Consider the following 18,620-nt stretch of genomic DNA (forward strand, 5'->3'; position numbering starts at 1 on the left):
ATGGTGTAGAAATGTATGTGGATTGAATTTATCAGTTGAATATTTTCATTTCTAATAACAAATATTTATGATTTTGTATAGTTTTTTAAAGCTACATATATACAACTGTTCCTTTTTTTTTTTATCAAATTTTTGATCAAACATATACAACTGTTCCTATATAAAAAAAATATAGATGATATTATGTTAGTTAGCTGAGTTGATTCCATATACTCGTAACCGTAACTAATTGATAGTACATTATTATTTTAAAATAATTAGAACCTTACCATATAATTTTGCATTTTGCAATATCGCACCGCAAACGTGGAATGCCTTTAGTTTCTTATTTAGCTAAAGTGTATACAGACAAATTTTGAAAAATCGGAGTATTCATAATCATGCACCAACTTGGATTCTGTTGTTGGTTGGGTCGAGCCAGCAAGAAGATTCCGTTTCCTGGTGTTTTTTTGTCAACATGTTGCCATACTTGTACTATCCCTTATATATTAAAAGAGAAACATTGTAATAAATACATTCACATTATAATAGACACGTCGCAGCTTCACAATGATTTGATAATAAATATACTAACGCGCTCACACTATATTCATAAATGTGTTCACACTACGTATTTTGCGTTTTTTAATATAAAACTCACATAATAGTTCCAATAAAACTTTGAATTTTTCGGTTCAAATAAAAATAGATAACGAATCAAAAGCCAAACTATATATATATTATTTTTATTGTATACGGATAAACTTGAGCAAAATATTCATAAATTTTGATTTGATTTGTTATCCGTTTTGATTTGAACCAAAAAATCTGGATATCCACAATTCTACGAAACAAATCAAATACTAAAATACAATATCCAAAAAAAAGCAAATCACAAATACCAATATTTTTAGGAACATATATCTAATTCGATCTGTTATATGCATATATATACATATATGTAAAGAATTATATATATATATATACATTATATATATTATACTTTATATCAGTTTTACAATATTTTTTATGAATTAAGTTTATTATATTAGGTACTAGAATTTAAAATTTAAAATAATGTTTTATTTTTGTAATAAATTGTTATTATTAAAATTTTCAATTATTTTTAAAATTTTATTTTATTTACGGTTCAAATCGGATATTCTTTAAAATTCTAAAACATTTCGGATATCCGAGTCCCCGAATATCTAGGTGGCTAAAGATCGAATCGACATGAATGCTTCCAAATACCCAGATATTCGATCTGTGTCCACCCCTACTTAAAGATACAATTTTATTTTATTTATATGAAAAAGTTGACTAATGTCAAGGCTTTTTTCATTTTAAATTAATTTTAATTTTATCTTTCATGTATTATTTTGGACAAAAATGTTATTTAATATTAATTAACTATATCTTTATATATATATGTCAACTATTTTTATATACTTTTTACATACACATACATGTGCACCTTTATGTGAGCACATTGTAACTAAGTATTCACCGCAACTGAAGTATCTAATTTTTTTGAAAGTTGAATTTTTTTTTTAATGCTTCTTTCACTACCGACTAAATTGTAGTGAAATGATTTGTCTTAATAATTTTTTTTAAACTATTTATCTGTTTAGAAACTATAATATGAAACTATTGGTTCGACATGACAACTGTTTAAAATTCATAACATGAAAATAAACAAATAATATTAATTTTTGGTTTTACCGGAAAAAACCAAAAAATCAAACATTTTAACCGAATAAACTAAAATAAATATTAATTTAAAATAATAATTATATTTTAGAACATTAAACATCAAAAAAAACTTAAAACCGAACCAATATCCAAATTAAACAGATTTAATGTCTTTTTATTAAAAATAACAAAACTAATAATCACATTCCGCGCAAGGCGCAGATTATTACCTAGTTATGATTATTTGATTTAAATATGGTATACACATTTAACTTGATCCTCAAATTCATGGGGCTTTGCAAAATATCACAAAATTGAGTATGCATAGTTTGTAGAAACACTACTACGTATCCTCTCAATATATTTCAAACATATCAAAAAAATTAAGATATACAAACCACTCTAACAAACATATAAAAAAATTAAGATACAAACCACTCTAACAAACATTCACACTAAAGGTGTTTAGAAAAAGATACGTGGTTACGTATACTTTATTAACAAACATTTATAATAAATAAAAAAGTTTAGCACCGATCATGTTCCAATATACACCGTTCGTAATAAATCAATCACTGAGTTTGCGTGCGACCATCACCGAGTTCACAAACCCATCTGACAACGACGGGTGATAAGTCTCTAAGACCTCGAAACTTCTTAGATCACAAGGATCAACGTCTATATACAGGAACGCTCTAAGGCCTTTAGCACTCCTAAGCATGAGAAGAGCACCAGGAGCCATGTGTTTCTCCAAGTGTTCAATGACTTTGACTTTCGCTTCTTTATCAACCCCAACAAGAGACGCCAAGAAAACAACCTCGTAGTCACGTAGAATCTCTGTGGCGTTGATTATATCCATTGTGTGGAAGATTATGCGACAAGAAAGATCAGGATCGCGTGAGACAAGCTGGGAGGCGAGGGAATTGGCTTGAGGGTCGATGTCAAAGTTGTGGAACGTCGTGTTTGGGAGGTGGAACTTAGCTAAGATGATGGATGTGAAAGGCAACGAACCAGAGCCCACGAAGGCGATCTTGGTTGGGACATGGCTCGTGTGTAGCATGAGGAGATCGAACTCGACCTTGCTCAGTTTGAGGTAGTTAGTGTAGTAAGGGTAGAGATCTAAATGGGTAAGTGGGTTGTCTTTGAGAGATCCCAAGACCGTGGAGAAGTGTTGCTCCGAATACCCTATAGCTTCACTACGTAGCTTGATGAGATTGGTTCTGATGTCTTGGACTTTTGGACACAACTTTTTGACGTCGATATTTGTTTCCGTGGGTAAGCACGTGGTCATGAGCTGTTGGAACAAAGTGTCGACGTTTTTGGAAGGTTTAAGGCTCTTGAGATTGGAGATTTTGTTATACAATTCGAGAATTTGATTCTCAAAATGAGCCTTTTGGCAAGCCATGTCGAGACTAAAAGGAGATTTTGGTTTGGTCTCTCAAGACTCTGAATGGTTTCACAATTATATACATTCATCTAACGTGTCTGTCGTGTGTCCATGTCGATCGGATGACAAAAAATAACAGTTCTATGTTCCATTCTTTCATGTACACATGTATGTTTGGAATTACGTTTTCTTTTATGATATTTAATTCAAGTATTACTTTTTTGTCTTTTCCATTTATTAATTTATAGATTTCTAACAAATTGGAGGCATTACTTAGGACATTTTTAACTACTGTATAATTTGGATCTCAACCCCTGATGAAAATAGTTATTAAAAAAAATCTTTGGACCAACAAATAAACTAAACACTTTGTCAAGTTTATTCCATTTTCGAAGATGTTTCCTTTAGTTGAATTTCTTTTATTTATTAAAGTTTTATGTAAAATGTATTTGATATTTTGTGACTCATGGTTAATCTTTATAATTAGACTAGAGCCGGTGTCCGCGCTCCGCGCGGATTACATATTTAATTAAAGTATGTTAATATTTGTGTTAATAAATTTCTACACGTTTTCCTGAGATTAAAACAATGGTAAAGAGGTGCCACATGTTTGTATAGAAAACAATCATCATCTAAGAATCTTCATCACAAAAATGTTTTTTTTTTTGCCAAAGTATTTAATTATTCTTATATATGTCTTCTAGGGGTGAATGACGAATCTGTTGATACAGTTGGGAGCAGATTTTTTTATTAAGAACTAATTGTGGTTTTTTTCATAATTTGTATTTTTAAATAAAAAACATATTTTACTAATAATGTTTATATTTGTTTTATTAGAGTTTTGTAACTATAAAATGAATACTAACATCTTTATTTAGTACTTATATAAAATTATATAGAGATAGATTATTAATTTATGATTATGATGAGAGTATATATTAATTTGGAACAAATATTAAGCAACTCAATTAGATTCTTGCAACCCGGAGGAAAAGGAGTGGCCGGTCATGTCGTCTGTATTTTTACCTTTTCCCAAGTTTTTAAAACGTTTCGTAGCAATAAACAAAAATCAAAACGTAGCATTTCATTTACATATTTGGAATCTTATCAAATAAGATGTAACTTTTCTTTTTTTTGTGCGCTTCAAATTTAATAAGATGTAAATAGTCAAAAATATAAAAAAATTAAATATATATAAAACATAATTTGTATTTTATATTTGTTTTATTAGAGTTTTGGATTAAAGTATTAAATTAATATATCAATACTAATAAAGTTTTTGATTCAAAAATGTACTTGTAAATTCAAAATACCTCCCATTAGCGGAGGATCTTTGGCGGTTGGTTTGACCATGGTATTGAGGAACAATCGATCCTTAAACAAAGGAAAGAATATTTAAATGTTAGGCAAAGTGAAATGGTTTGATAATAAAACATAGTGAAAAAGGTCCCAATGGATAAAATCGAACCATAAGATTAATTACAAACTAAAATCTTATAAAGCCAAAAAAAAACTAAATATTTTATATGACCGATAGATGTGAACTACAATTGTAGTAGCTTAGCAGGCAGAAACTATTATATTATTAAATCAATTTTTTTTTGGCGGAGACCAATAGCTAAAGACGGAAGATTGTCGGTCTATGTTTAATCTTAACCAACTAAAATCTTATAAGTTTGTTCGCACAGATTATCAATATGAATCTATTATTAAAACAATTGAAAATAAACAGTGAAAAGTGAACCAAACCTCACGTCCCCAACCGCATACGGACTTAACTATCCAACTCTTAAACATATCACTTACGCCAAGAAATTGACAAAATTGTGACTTTCAAATATTGACTTACACAAAATCTTGAACGGTTGGCGGTGGTGGTTTTTTCAGAGTGAGAGGGAATGAATATATGGTCTTCAGATTAGAGTTCTTGATCCTAATGGTAAAATATATGTTATTTAATTTTCAATGAATACAGTAGGCATTTTTGGCATGAAATATAACGATTTTCTAAATTAAATTATTCACCAGCTATAAGAATATTAAGTATGAGGCAAGTTAAAGTTGTAGAAATCGATTTTGATTTAGGATGGCAAAGATGTGGTAGCTAGAAGCCTAATAATCAACAATCAATGCATGCATTGTTTTATTATGATGTAACTGGAGTTGAACTTGGTTAAACCGTAACTTTTCACACATTTTAATGATTGTTTTTTTTTTTAAAGCCCAGTCCAGAATGACATGGCATAATGGTTGGTTCTGATTATTTTGCCCATGTGGCAGGGCTTAGGAAGCTAGGATTTAGCTCCTTTTATATAGTAGGATAGATGATATTTTAACACTTAATGTAGTAAATGAATAGACGTATAACTTTAATAATTTTTCATCTCAATGTTTTTAATCATAATATCTAGTAGTATTAGACTGAAATCGAGAGATTTCTACTAATTAACCATTAGCATTGCATCACCAGATGAAGAAACACTACCAGAAATTATAACAGTTTTATAAATTACGATGATAAAATAGATTGAAATCTAGAGAAGATGACGTTGGATTTGGATCAATGTTTTCATTTTTGGATAAACATGAGAGTAGAACATTCTCCAACGGGAAAATATTTATCACTTTCACGTCCACCACTACCTCTCTTATTGTTATAACCAGGATAATGACTCCGCTCGAACTTCGACTCCTTAGCCAGCTTCAAACCTTCTGCTTTAGCTAGCCTCTCTATCTCCCAGTCACTAAACGGATACGTTGTCTTGTGTGTAATATGAATCTCCCCGTTCTCTTCTAACATCTCCTTAGCGTTCTCAAGAAACCCCTGCACTAGAACTCGATGACCCCTGATCCAAAGACCAGACTTTCATCGTTACGTTGACAAAAATCACTATCATCAAAACTATATAATAAAAATGAAAAGAATATATATATTTACTCGATGGCTTTAGAGGAAAATTCACGTCCGAAGAAACGCGACCCTGCGTGAGGGAAGTTGAACACAATGCGGTCATAGCGTCGCAGACTTAGACTGTTATCAAAGCTCATTGTGTGGACGTCAACCTCATGCTGGACATCGCACCCGAATCTTGCCAACATGCTTACATTGACCATCGCATCCATATATTTTTTGCTCAATTCATCTACATGTAAAACTTCTATGATTAACGTTGATCTAATAATAATAACGTTAGTGAGATGGTATATGTTCATATTTAAATTTTTGATAAGTACCTTCTGAATCGAGTGAGGTCGCTGTGATGTTAGTGGCCGAGCCAAAAGCTGAAGCTAGACATAGTGAGAAAGAGAAGTCTCCTTCTCCGACGAGAAGGATTTTGTGTTTGCTACTGTAGTGTCTTATTCTTATTTCTGAATCCTCCATTACTATCATCTGAAGACTATAATTTCATAAACCATGCATATATATACACACACATAGTCATAGAGTCACAACACAAAGGTTGCTTCAGTGTCATTTAATTTTCGGTTCGTTGTTTCTATTCTAAATGTTGCCTCTTAGACTTCTGGTGCGGGTTTGTATTTCCAAAGTTGACCTTTCACAAACCTTTTTTTCGTATTAATATTACCGTTTCACATTTATTAATTCTTGTAATTAGGATGCTCAATATGATTTGAATAATCTAACTCGAAATATATAAAACTAGTTACAGGGCCGTGCCTTAAAAAAATTGGCCCTGAAGCAAAAGAAATATTTTTGGCCCTTTATTTTCAGAAAATAGAAAAAAGTTTGAAAATTGCTTCAACATGGTTCGAACACACTACCTTGAGATCACATCATAAGGTTCGAACCAATAGAGCTGTGGTCACTTTACATAATAATTGGCCCTATAAAATATCATACTTGTCCGGGCCCTGAAACACATGCTTTATTAGTTTGTATTCAGGCCCGGCCCTGACTAGTTATCGCCCAAAAAAAGAAGTTATTGCCTATCTACAAAACCATTAATTTTAAAGTTTTGTAATTAAGCAAACTAACTCATTTTTTACTACAACTCTATAAATACCTTATAGCTATTGTATGTTTGAGAGAAAAAAGAAAAAAAAACGTCAAGTATTAATCCTGCGAGACGGATCGGCTTTTGGAACCTTTTTGTTTTGCCAGTCCATACTCTCATATGATTATCAATGGAAAACACGTCAAGATGATATTTTTCTCACGTTTTTTTTAAATTACTTTTTACTGAACTTTTTTGTTTTTTTGGAATGAATACAATTCCTTAGCATCGAACCCGGGTTTGAAGCATTAGTACATGCAGTCATGCATGCATCTAAACTTTTTTATACCATAGCATTTAACTTTTATCTTTTTATTGTAACTTTGATTTCAAAAATGTATAACAATACATCAATCAAAAAAATATTTTATGGTATGCTAATGTGGTCACTGCAGCTTTTTATAAGTAAACTACTTTTAGACCTTGTTCAATTAACAAGTATATGTCCCCTGTAATCAATCAAAACTCTTCTAATCTTCTTAGATTTAATTAGGAAAAGCCACTTGTTAAGAATAAACTCTTATTTTCTATAAAAAACGCATGTCGTTCTCAAACTTTAAAGCCACCGAGATCTGCTTTACCAGTTTTTCGAAACGACACGCATGGTCCCACTTATTACAAAACCAAACCCCATTATGCAAAAGCTCCCTTCTTTTGCCTAAACTCTCAGCTTTCACTTTATACACACAACAAAACTTTAGTTCTTTTCTTATTTAACTCAAAACCATTACACATTTCCAAATTTCCTTTCCATGATCACATAATTCATGTCTCCTTTACCTCCTCCACCGCCGTCTCAACCACCGCCTGAAACGCCGCCATGGGACACACCGTCTTCTGTATGGTATACTCCAAGAACCACGCCGTGGAGAACACCACATAGCACACAGTCCACACCACTTAACCAAAAAACGCCGGCAGTTAAATTCAACGGTCTTGATACAGAGCCGAGGGAAGATAGGGTGATTCTCCGGCAGCCACGGAGCAGCAGGACCAATCCGTTGATATGGTGTGTAGCTGGTTTATGTTTTGTGTTCAGCCTTGTGCTTATCTTCTTCGGGATAGCTACTTTGATCGTGTTTCTTTCGGTTAAACCAAGAACCCCTGAATTTGACATCCCAACCGCGAGTCTACACACTATCTACTTCGACTCGCCGGTGAGTTTCGACGGCGATTTATCGATGATGATGAACTTCACCAACCCCAATAAAAAGATAGAAGTGAGGTTTGAGAAGATTAAAATAGAGCTCTTCTTCTTCAATAAACTGATTGCGGTGCAAGGGGTCCAGCCGTTTTCGCAGAGAAAGCGGGAGATAAGGTTGGAACCAATCCGTTTGATCTCAAGCTTGGTCTACTTGCCTGTAAACCATGCGGTGGAGCTCAGTAGGCAGGTGCAGAACAACAAGATAGAATATCGGATTAGAGGTACCTTTAAAGTCAGAGCTCATTTTGGGTTGATTCATTACTCTTACTGGCTGCACGGATGGTGCCGACTTCAGATGACCGGTCCACCAACCGGAATCCTAATTTCTCGTAACTGCACTACAAAGAGACGATGAAGAAGATGAATAGGTTGTCCCAGTCAACTTCAAAGTCTATAGCTTTGGTATGTTATTCAAGTATAGATCTATTTTTTGCTTACTCACAAAATGTATAAAAGAACAAGACCTTGTGAACTCTAGCCAAGAACAGAGATCGGAGTTTGTAGTACAATTTTCAAAATAAAAAAATGAAAAGATATTATGTTTCTTGGTAACAGATTCATAATTGATCACCATTGGATACAGTTCCAAGAACAGGGTTTAAAAAATTGTACTGTTGAACACACCTGAACCACCGGAGAAAATATTTAAGACCAAAAAGCAAAAGAGGTATCAAACATAAGATTCTTATGTTGGTACCCTTCAGGGCTTTAAAGTAATCAAAAACACAAACAAAGAAAAAGGAAGCTTACCCATTTTCTAGCATATGCCAACATAGAGGATTTTAAAATTCAAAATCTCAATTATCATTTTAATACTTTGTACAGGAAACTTCAAATATTAGATACAATGGTCTCACATAACAAAAAGTCTAAAACCGCAATTGGTTTCAGTAGACAGGCATGTAAAGTTGATTGTATATAAAACCACACAAGTCTCACCTAGTGTAGGCTTTTAGAACACCACATGTCAAATGGTAGACTAAAACAGGGATCAATTGAAACTCCTTTCACATTTTTAATTCATTTATCAAAAGGAAAGAAATAAAAGCAACCAAATCTCTTTCTCTCTCTGCAATCGCTCAAACCAACTTGCACCATTAGATTAAAACAGTCCCAACTTTGACTATCTAGACGAAAGAGAAATGAAGAAGAAAAACTTTACCTTTTACTTTCGTAAGATGCTGTGATCCTAGCAATTCAAACTTAGCCATATGCAGACCAATCTTGAATATTCTCTGCTCCTATTCATCTCTGGAGCACCCTCAAAGTGTAGACATGAAAACTTAATATCAAGAAACCATAACAAAAGATGAAAGACGTTGATGCTAAGAAATAAAAAGGGATTGCAGATTGAAAATGAGGAAACATGAAGTGAAAACATTATATATATGATCCAATCCTTTAGGCACAAAGGATATCTCTCTCATTTAGAATCTATATAGAACACAATCCTGATCAAGCTCTTAAAAGCGTCAACATTATTAAAAGGACCAGAGTACAAAACGCAAAGCAAACGAATCTGGAACTGTCTCTTTCCATTGCAACGGCCCTCAAACCTCAGCAGGAGTCTTAGCCACAATAGATAGAGCATGTAACCCGCTCTGCAACTCCTCTTGCAGCAAGTCATATACCATCCTATGTCTCTTCACCAAGCTTTTACCTTGGAAAGCATCGGAAACAACTCGCAGATTGAAATGCGTTTCCCCATCAGCACCAGCACTACCTCTAACAGCAGCATGTCCTGCATGCTGGTAAGACACATCTTCAACTTCCAACTCAACAGGATTCAGCTCCTTCTCCAACTTCTCTCTTATCCTCATCCCTCTACTCCCTAAAGCAACAACATTCGACACACTCTCGGACTCTTCAACCTCAACAACACTAGGAGGCTTTGACTCCAAATCCACCTCAACAACACTTGCTTCATCCGTTGTTGATTCTGAAGTCCCCTCCTCTGCTTTCACTTCAAGACTCAGAGCCTTCTTCTGCATCAACTTGAGCATATTAAGAAACCCATTGTTCCTCGAAGGAGTCAGACTCTGCTGCAACCCAAGAAGAACCGCGAAATCAGGCGTTACCCTCAGAATCTCCGTCACAGGTCTTCCAGATAAGCCGTTAACTAGCAAAGCAGCTAGGCCTTTGGTGAGAACCGAATCGGAATCAGCTTCGTAGACGACGTTACGCTCCTCGTCGAAGAAAGCCCTAACCCAGACCTGAGAAACGCATCCTTCCACTTTATTCTCCCTCGTCTTGAACCTCGAATCTAACGGTTTCAGATTCTTCCCGTAGAAGAGGAGCTGCTCGTACTTGGCCTTTGGCTCCTGCACCGATTGGAATAGCTTCACGATCTCTTGTAGCTTCGGAGGAAGCTCCTCGATCGGTTGAAGATCCACAGAGCTCGACGGAGACGATGAAGCTGATAACGGAGAGACGATAACGGTTGGTATTTTCAGGAAGGTGACGATCGTTCGGAGGAAAGAGGGGATTGGCCGGAGAATTAGGTTTTTGGACGGAGGATTAACGGAGGAGAAGAAGGTTCGGTTAAATGGGATTAGACGGAGCGATGAAAGGTAGCAAGAAGAAGACATGGATGCTGCCATAGAAGTCGACTTTGAAGCTTCGAGAGAGACGGAGATGGATGAATGTATATACCAAATCAAACCACAATCCCCAATTGAGTAATAAAGCTATGAAAATTCCGGTTTTAGATAATTAAACCGGAGTTGCTTTGGTTCAACCAAAATCCAAATCAGTTATGGGGTTGATTCTGAACGATTATAAAGTATGAGACTGTTTTCAAACAAACAAATAAATACAGGGAGAAAGAAAGAGAAAATATCTAGATTCCATCGTCTTCTTCCTTGTTCTTCGTCTCGCGTTCGTCATCTCACCACACTCCGCCATTATAATATTACCAAAACCAATCATCTCCGAATCCAGCTTGTTTTCCTCCCTTTATAAACAAATTAAAACTTTATATAGTAGCTGTATAATTAAATAATCAAATTTAAATTTTGTTCCTTTCTTCTTTGAGATTCTGTTGTAGAGAAACGGCATCTCCATTTTTAACTGAGATTTGCTAGGATCCTTCAGATCGTAGCTGAATCTGGGTAATTTCGAATCTCATTTTTGTGCATTCTCTGACATTCCCTTTGCTTTTTTCTTTCACGATCTGTTTCTGTTACATAACACGATGTAACCTTGACAACGTTCGATCATGGAGATTACGGTCCAGGCTTTCGATTTCTTCCATATAGATTGAGTGTTATCATTAAAGGTTTTAGCTTTCGCATTTTTTTTATCTATGAAAACAAATATGTCTTCGTTTCAGCTAAAGTTTCACTCTTTTGTTCGATTCGCATTGTAATAGTTACTCTCAAGTTCACTATGATTGTATTGAGAGCTATACACACCATGGGAATCTAGTTTAAGGGGTTCTGAAAAATCAAAGTTAGTCCTGATTGGGTGGTGGTGTAAGATTCTCTTTTGTTTTTTGTTTTTGGCATATGCATGATTATGACAGAGATTTAAGATATTTTAAAATCGCTTACCTCTATTTTATATGGCTTTACCTGTTTTCATTTGTTCAGAATCCTCGTTGCGATGGGTTCTAACTCCGTTGTTGACATGATACAAGCCTCCTCCAAGGTTCATTTTTCTGGTTTCCATGTGAACGGGCACGTGAATGGATTGGAGCAAAAGGCAGTTTCCAAGGAAACCATTTCTGCATCAGGAGAGATCCAAAGACAGCCTTTTGTAATAGGTCAGTTCAGCTTTTTTTACTTGGCTGAATAGACTGGTGGACTTGTCTTGATCTGAGATGTTGTGGCTTGATTTTTGATTGGTTAGGTGTTGCTGGAGGCGCAGCATCGGGAAAGACTACTGTCTGTGATATGATCATCCAGCAACTGCATGATCAGCGTGTTGTACTTATTAATCAGGTAACCTTGTTTAGTTTGTTTCATGATAACCACCGGCCTGATCTGTGTTTCTAGTTTGTATATTGGCTGAAGTTCAACATGATTCACTATTGTTTAGATATTTGTGTGTCAGTTTATGTATCTAATTTGACTTTCGTCCTCATGATAAACCACAAATTGCTTAATCCAATGATAAATAATTTGGCAGGACTCATTCTATCATAGTTTGACTGAAGAAGAACTTGCTAGAGTTCATGAATACAACTTTGACCATCCGGGTGAGAATATATTTGGAATGGGGATGGTTTTTGTAACCTACTCTTGTCTATTCATAATGTCTCAGGAAGAGAATAATGTAATTTCAAATCTTCTCTAGGATTGTTAAGGCATAACCAACACCCATATTCTCTAGTGCCATCCATGAAATGTCTATTCCCTTTTATATAGCTTGTGTTTTCATAGGAATTTCATCTCTGACAGTACTTTACTAGTTTGTGGGAGTTATGAATAAATTTTTTTATGTAGTACTCTTTGTCATCCTTGATCGTAATGATCTGTTATGGTTTATGTAGACGCATTTGATACGGACCATTTGCTATCTTGTATGGAGAAATTGAGGCAGGGTGAAGCGGTAGATATTCCCAAATATGATTGCAAAACTTACAAGAGCAGTGTCTTCAGAAGGGTACCATCTCCCTTCTCAGTATCGCTCATAATCATATTATTAATTGATATTTGTGGTCTTCGGATACTGATGGATACTTGTGATGACTTTCTTACTGCCCCTTCCTGTAAAAATACCAATGTATTAGGTGTCGTCACTGGATTTCATCTGGTTAGGGACCTAGCCGGACATATATTTTTATCTTACTGATGCCCTGATTTTGAAAGAAATAACAAAATTTGCAGGTAAACCCTACGGATGTAATAATTCTTGAAGGGATACTTTTGTTCCATGATCCTCGTGTCCGAAGATTGATGAACATGAAGATTTTTGTTTGTACAGGTCATTTTTTTGCCTCCTCCCATGATATTTACTGTGAACTCTAGTTTCTACATCATTTATTTCCCTTTTTATAGCTTCCCTTCGCTTTCTCTGCTAGTAAGATTCCACATGAAGGAGCATCTTCTTACGCTTTAAACTTGCTCTTAAAGTTTTTCAATAGCAGTTCAGCTATTACACATTTCAAAAAAATAATAATAATAATTCCTGCGCAGATTCTGACGTTCGTCTGGAAAGAAGGATAAGAAGAGATACTGTCGAGAATGGAAGAGATATCGGCACAGTACTTGACCAGGTTAGGCTGTGTTAGTTTTGTTACTGCCATGCATCATCCTCAAGAACAATGAGAATGCTCTGACAGCCATATTAGTTTGGAGTTTGCAAGTCCATATGCTTTCTGCCGATATCTTATATTGTGTCTCCCTTTTGATGCAGTACTCAAAGTTTGTAAAGCCTGCTTTTGATGACTTCATTCTTCCCACGAAGAAATATGCAGATATTATAATCCCTCGTGGTGGAGATAATCATGTAGCTGTCGACTTAATTGTGCAACATATTTGCACCAAGCTGGGTCAACATGATCTCTGTAAAATATATCCTAATCTCTATGTTATACACTCAACATTTCAGGTAACTCATATCTCTCTCTCATGGAACTACAAGTTATATCATTTGGCATTCTCATTACCATCAAACAAAGATTTCACTGCAAATTGCTTTCTCTTGCAGATACGAGGGATGCACACCCTTATACGAGACGCTCAGACAACCAAACATGATTTTGTCTTTTATTCTGATCGTTTGATTCGGCTGGTAGGATTATCAAACGTCTTAAAATGGTTGAACAGAGTTCCCTCTCACATGTCTCTTTACATTGTGTGATTGTTTTCTTACATTTATCAGGTCGTAGAACATGGTCTTGGACATCTTCCTTTTACTGAAAAGCAAGTGATTACTCCAACCGGTATGCTTATTTTGGAATGAGCTTTCTGCTTTTAGTAAATTCACAAGATTGTTTTGTTTATGGATGTAGTGGAAAAGATCATAATTTATAAATATCCCCGTCACCTGTTTCAGGATGTGTATATTCTGGTGTGGATTTCTGTAAACGGTTATGTGGTGTCTCCGTGATTAGGAGGTACTTTCCGATATACTAGTGCTATTCAAGAGGAACTGTGGTATCCTTACATAGCTTATTCTCTCACCAACCTGATGGTATTTTGAAATAATGCTAGCGGTGAGAGCATGGAGAATGCGCTGCGAGCATGTTGCAAAGGTATCAAGATCGGGAAGATCCTAATTCACAGAGAAGGCGACAATGGTCAACAGGTAAATGAGTCACTCCAATTTCAGCCGGGGTGTTCTGTTTCACGGGTGCTTGATGTCTAAATCCTTCTACAGCTTATCTATGAGAAGCTGCCAAACGATATCTCGGAGAGGCATGTCTTATTGTTGGATCCTATCCTCGGCACAGGTAAATGACCAGTCATTCTTCATCACTTAAAACACTTTAGCTCTTATTTTTTCTTGCTCTAGTGTAACACGGTTTGTCAATTTAACAACACCTATTAAGTGCCTTGTGACATCAAAACAAACATGGTTTCAGGAAACTCAGCAGTTGAAGCTATCAATCTCCTTATTAGCAAGGGTGTACCCGAGGGGAACATTGTATTTCTAAACCTTATCTCAGTAAGCTAACTTAACACACACCCTGCCCATATCATCTTTATCCACTCCTTATCCATGTTTATCCACAAGAATGCAGCTGGATTTAGATATTTTTTTTCTCTTTGTTTTAACCAGGCACCTCAAGGTGTTCATGTGGTCTGCAAAAAATTCCCAAGAATAAAGATAGTGACATCTGAGATTGATGATGGGTTAAACGAAGAGTTTCGTGTTATTCCTGGAATGGGCGAGTTTGGGGACCGATATTTTGGCACAGACGACGACTAGTGTGGTCCTCCTGCAGCATTATTTGTCTCTTCCAGGGACTGCAGTGCAGATTATGGATTCATCCACCGTCCTATCCGCTGCAACTGCTACCCAAACTATCAAACGAATCATCTTTAACTCTGTTGGTTTTCCAATTTAAACGTCCTCAAGTTCTTGGGAACAGTTTTGAGTTACTTTGTTCTCTGCAAGTCCTGTGCAATATAGAATTATCCTTGGAAAATTTAATGTTCCTTCAGAAACTCATGTGTGTCATATATTAATATCCTTGGAACTCTTGATACTCCATAACCATACTACATCATTTGGATTCAGTGTCCAAAATATCTTTTGTTTGTGTTTGGATGGTGCGCTCACAAACAAGAGATATTTTGAAGTGTGTGAGAGAGAGGTAGGATACAAAAGACTGCTTTTGTTTGGTACCTATCTCTTTTCTCATCTCCACATATCCAAGACTTTGGGGATAAAGTTTGGGATCCATTGGCTGCCGTTTGGTAGTAGAAGCTATCACCCATTTGTTTATCCGAGGTTGATAATCTTCCTCAGGCTCTCTTTCTGACACGTATGTCAGAATTATTAACAGTATATTCCTTTGTAGATATTACACCTATATAGTCAAAAGTTGCAGGGTACTTAAGGCTTTGTCTTGGCCTCCTCGTCTTCTTCAGCAAAGTCTCTCTTGCAACTCCAAAAAGCAACCATGTCTGCTTTTGTCGGCAAATACGCAGGTACGTAGTAGCACTTAAACATGTACTCTTCTGTTTGTGTTGCAGTCTCTTTAGGTTCTGTCTTATGTGTCTTCTGAGTTCAGATGAGCTGATCAAGACTGCCAAGTACATTGCAACGCCGGGAAAGGGGATTCTGGCGGCAGATGAGAGCACTGGAACCATTGGGAAACGATTCTCCGGCATCAATGTTGAGAACATTGAGTCCAACCGCCAAGCTCTCCGTGAGCTCCTCTTCACTTCCCCAGGCGCTCTCCCTTGCCTCTCCGGTGTTATCCTCTTCGAGGAAACCCTTTACCAGAAAACTTCTGATGGCAAGCCTTTTGTCGAGTTCCTCCAGGTCCGTTTCTCGAACTCCAGCTCTAGTCTTAATCACTGAGTTCAAGAGTTGCAGAGTTGAAGCTCTTAATCTGATTCTTATTCTGTATCAGGAGAACGGAGTTATCCCCGGAATCAAAGTGGACAAGGGTGTGGTTGATCTAGCAGGAACCAATGGTGAGACCACTACTCAGGGTCTAGACTCGCTTGGTGCACGTTGCCAGGAGTATTACAAGGCAGGAGCCAGGTTTGCCAAATGGCGTGCAGTCCTCAAGATTGGTGCCACCGAGCCGAGCGAGCTCTCGATCCAAGAGAACGCCAAGGGGCTAGCACGTTATGCCATCATCTGCCAGGAGAACGGACTGGTCCCAATCGTCGAGCCAGAGGTTTTGACTGACGGGAGCCACGACATTAAGAAATGTGCGGCTGTGACTGAGACGGTTCTTTCTGCCGTGTACAAGGCCTTGAACGACCACCACGTCCTCCTCGAAGGCACTCTGCTTAAACCTAACATGGTCACTCCAGGCTCCGACAGCGCCAAGGTAGCCAAACTAGGCTTGGTTTGTTGAGGTTTTACAAAAACTTATAATTGTTTTTCTACCAGGTTGCACCGGAAGTGATAGCGGAATACACAGTGACTGCTCTCCGCCGCACGGTCCCACCCGCAGTTCCAGGAATCGTGTTTCTCTCAGGAGGGCAGAGCGAAGAGGAAGCAACGCTAAATCTGAACGCAATGAACAAGCTCGATCTGTTGAAGCCATGGACGCTCACATTCTCCTTTGGCCGAGCCCTCCAGCAAAGCACACTCAAGGCTTGGGGAGGTAAGAAAGAGAACGTAGCCAAAGCTCAGGCCACTTTCTTGGTCAGATGCAAGGCTAACTCGGACGCTACACTTGGGAAATACATTGCTGGGGCTTCTGGTGACTCTGCTGCCTCCGAGAGCTTGTTTGTGAAAGGATACAGTTACTAGGGCGGCGTCTGCGTTTGATACGGTTTGGGTATATCTTATATATGAATGTTTTGTTGGCGTTCGATTTGGTTTAAATGTCTGTTGGATTTGGTTTATCGTTTGACCAAATTGTGTAATGTCTTAAGTTATGTCTATTCTGTATTTCTCTCCCTCTTTGTCAAAAGGCTCTTGTGATGGTTTCTTTAACGTTATTTTTGGCGCCAACACATAACTGTTTGGTTCAAAAGTTCGGTAATATCCTAACAGTGGGTCCCACAGAGGAGTCTATCTTTCCCTCTTTCTTATGTATAAACTTATAGTCACTTCCAAGTTGTGATAGTTACTTGATATTTATATTTTATGAGTTCCAACAAAGATATCTTGACTAAAAGTTCTTTAAACCAAATATTAAACTTTATATAGCATATTTTACAAAATGAAAATTTAAGCCAATGTACTTAGAGCATATACAAAGATGGTCATGGGTTTCGGCTTACGAAGAATTACCTTTTAGTTTATCAATTTTTACTAGTAAAAGTTATTTTAGTCCAGTGGTTTAACATAAAATTTATTATTATTTATACATCATAAGATCTGGACTTTAAATTTTGGAAAAGATAATTTATTAAACAATTATATAGATTAATATATAAAATTTACATGAAATATTCAATATAATACAAGTAAAACCGTTCAAACATGGATCTTCATAAGACGGTGATGTGATACATTTAGACGTTAATTCTAAAAAGTTACTTATAATTGTCATTTGAAGAGTTTTCTATATAATATTTTTCATAATTATAATATCATAATAAATTTGTGTTAAAAATAATATTTGTTGAAGAAGCAATATATACAATATAGAACATAGACATGACTAAACAAATATTAGTTCTGACAGAAAAAGTATGTGTTGGCAATGATTATGATAATACAATACAAAGCTTTGATCTAAAACTTTCATATGACCACCAAAAAGTTTTCCCACACTACTTCTTGAACAAACGAAAGAAGAGTTTCAATCACTTATAGCGATAATTTGAGAATTGAAGATACAATATTGCTTCAACGATTATATACCGCATATATGAGTGACAATCACAATACTAATCGTACAAAAAATGGTGTTATATTGGCTGGAAAGTCATTGTTATATATTGAGACAGCTAGCACATGCTCATGTGGATGAGGGTGGCGTAAGGGTCCACGTGATCCACTCGCTTCTGTCTTAAGCCTCTCTTCTTATTCTTCAAAATTTCACAAATCACTACAATTAACAAACAAACAACAGCAAAAACAAAACGAGATACGAATCTTTCTCGCGTATAACTCCAAATACTCCATTCCCAATCATTCTTTTTGTATTACCAAACTTAATTATTAGTCATTATTTCCCTCTTCCCTTTAGATTTCTCTATAACTTAATAAATCTCATAACATAGATTTCATTGAGTTGTATGTTCATACTAATAGT

At 36.0% G+C, this 18,620-nt stretch overlaps 6 protein-coding genes across 7 annotated transcripts; 3 read left to right on the forward strand and 3 right to left on the reverse strand.

Moving 5' to 3' along the window:
• Nucleotides 1–1,948: 1,948 nt before the first annotated feature.
• Nucleotides 1,949–3,401, reverse strand: LOC106445243 (nicotianamine synthase 1). The gene has a single exon (XM_013886762.3). It carries the CDS (start codon nucleotides 3,074–3,076, stop codon nucleotides 2,240–2,242), a length of 837 nt encoding a protein of 278 aa, XP_013742216.2. The 5' UTR covers nucleotides 3,077–3,401; the 3' UTR covers nucleotides 1,949–2,239.
• Nucleotides 3,402–5,529: 2,128 nt separating this feature from the next.
• Nucleotides 5,530–7,222, reverse strand: BNAA01G35280D (uncharacterized protein At4g26485). Its single transcript, XM_013886785.3, has 3 exons — nucleotides 6,293–7,222; nucleotides 5,997–6,201; nucleotides 5,530–5,904 (listed from the first exon to the last, which is right to left on the reverse strand). Exons 1-3 carry the CDS (start codon nucleotides 6,447–6,449, stop codon nucleotides 5,628–5,630), a joined length of 639 nt encoding a protein of 212 aa, XP_013742239.3. The 5' UTR covers nucleotides 6,450–7,222; the 3' UTR covers nucleotides 5,530–5,627.
• A 279-nt stretch (nucleotides 7,223–7,501) lies between these two features.
• Nucleotides 7,502–8,830, forward strand: LOC106445190 (NDR1/HIN1-like protein 10). The gene has a single exon (XM_013886708.3). It carries the CDS (start codon nucleotides 7,842–7,844, stop codon nucleotides 8,631–8,633), a length of 792 nt encoding a protein of 263 aa, XP_013742162.1. The 5' UTR covers nucleotides 7,502–7,841; the 3' UTR covers nucleotides 8,634–8,830.
• A 771-nt stretch (nucleotides 8,831–9,601) lies between these two features.
• Nucleotides 9,602–10,955, reverse strand: LOC106445179 (sufE-like protein 1, chloroplastic/mitochondrial). The gene has a single exon (XM_013886698.3). The coding sequence runs from the start codon at nucleotides 10,876–10,878 to the stop codon at nucleotides 9,829–9,831; it is 1,050 nt and encodes a 349-aa protein (XP_013742152.2). The 5' UTR covers nucleotides 10,879–10,955; the 3' UTR covers nucleotides 9,602–9,828.
• A 173-nt stretch (nucleotides 10,956–11,128) lies between these two features.
• Nucleotides 11,129–15,427, forward strand: LOC106445161 (uridine kinase-like protein 4). The gene is made up of 15 exons (XM_013886680.3): nucleotides 11,129–11,388; nucleotides 11,869–12,041; nucleotides 12,128–12,219; nucleotides 12,407–12,476; nucleotides 12,771–12,883; nucleotides 13,108–13,204; nucleotides 13,417–13,496; nucleotides 13,637–13,831; nucleotides 13,931–14,014; nucleotides 14,105–14,165; nucleotides 14,279–14,339; nucleotides 14,437–14,530; nucleotides 14,603–14,675; nucleotides 14,808–14,890; nucleotides 15,005–15,427. The coding sequence occupies exons 2-15, from the start codon at nucleotides 11,882–11,884 to the stop codon at nucleotides 15,152–15,154; spliced, it is 1,413 nt and encodes a 470-aa protein (XP_013742134.2). The 5' UTR covers nucleotides 11,129–11,388; nucleotides 11,869–11,881; the 3' UTR covers nucleotides 15,155–15,427.
• Nucleotides 15,428–15,598: 171 nt separating this feature from the next.
• Nucleotides 15,599–17,355, forward strand: LOC106445170 (fructose-bisphosphate aldolase 5, cytosolic). 2 transcript variants are annotated; one of them, XM_048742422.1, is made up of 5 exons: nucleotides 15,599–15,679; nucleotides 15,750–15,879; nucleotides 15,963–16,216; nucleotides 16,308–16,736; nucleotides 16,799–17,355. In XM_048742422.1, the coding sequence occupies exons 2-5, from the start codon at nucleotides 15,852–15,854 to the stop codon at nucleotides 17,162–17,164; spliced, it is 1,077 nt and encodes a 358-aa protein (XP_048598379.1). In that variant the 5' UTR covers nucleotides 15,599–15,679; nucleotides 15,750–15,851; the 3' UTR covers nucleotides 17,165–17,355. The 2 variants fall into 2 exon arrangements, with proteins under 2 accessions (XP_048598379.1, XP_048598380.1); XM_048742423.1 differs by having other exon boundaries at nucleotides 15,661–15,679; nucleotides 15,780–15,879.
• The last annotated feature ends 1,265 nt before the right edge of the window (nucleotides 17,356–18,620 follow it).

Source organism: Brassica napus, chromosome A1, assembly GCF_020379485.1.
Source record: "Brassica napus cultivar Da-Ae chromosome A1, Da-Ae, whole genome shotgun sequence".
Lineage (NCBI taxonomy): Eukaryota > Viridiplantae > Streptophyta > Magnoliopsida > Brassicales > Brassicaceae > Brassica > Brassica napus.

Coding starts and splice junctions, on each gene's coding strand:
- LOC106445243 (XM_013886762.3), bottom strand. CDS start 3,076: ATGGCTTGCCAAAAGGCTCATTTTGAGAATCAAATTCTCGAATTGTAT.
- BNAA01G35280D (XM_013886785.3), bottom strand. CDS start 6,449: ATGATAGTAATGGAGGATTCAGAAATAAGAATAAGACACTACAGTAGC. Junction 6,202..6,292: donor GACCTCACTCGATTCAGAAG/GTACTTATCAAA, acceptor TTTTACATGTAG/ATGAATTGAGCAAAAAATAT. Junction 5,905..5,996: donor TTTTCCTCTAAAGCCATCGA/GTAAATATATAT, acceptor TCTTTGGATCAG/GGGTCATCGAGTTCTAGTGC.
- LOC106445190 (XM_013886708.3), top strand. CDS start 7,842: ATGTCTCCTTTACCTCCTCCACCGCCGTCTCAACCACCGCCTGAAACG.
- LOC106445179 (XM_013886698.3), bottom strand. CDS start 10,878: ATGGCAGCATCCATGTCTTCTTCTTGCTACCTTTCATCGCTCCGTCTA.
- LOC106445161 (XM_013886680.3), top strand. CDS start 11,882: ATGGGTTCTAACTCCGTTGTTGACATGATACAAGCCTCCTCCAAGGTT. Junction 12,042..12,127: donor AAGACAGCCTTTTGTAATAG/GTCAGTTCAGCT, acceptor TTGATTGGTTAG/GTGTTGCTGGAGGCGCAGCA. Junction 14,891..15,004: donor TATTTCTAAACCTTATCTCA/GTAAGCTAACTT, acceptor TGTTTTAACCAG/GCACCTCAAGGTGTTCATGT.
- LOC106445170 (XM_048742422.1), top strand. CDS start 15,852: ATGTCTGCTTTTGTCGGCAAATACGCAG. Junction 16,217..16,307: donor CTTTTGTCGAGTTCCTCCAG/GTCCGTTTCTCG, acceptor ATTCTGTATCAG/GAGAACGGAGTTATCCCCGG. Junction 16,737..16,798: donor CAGGCTCCGACAGCGCCAAG/GTAGCCAAACTA, acceptor TTTTTCTACCAG/GTTGCACCGGAAGTGATAGC.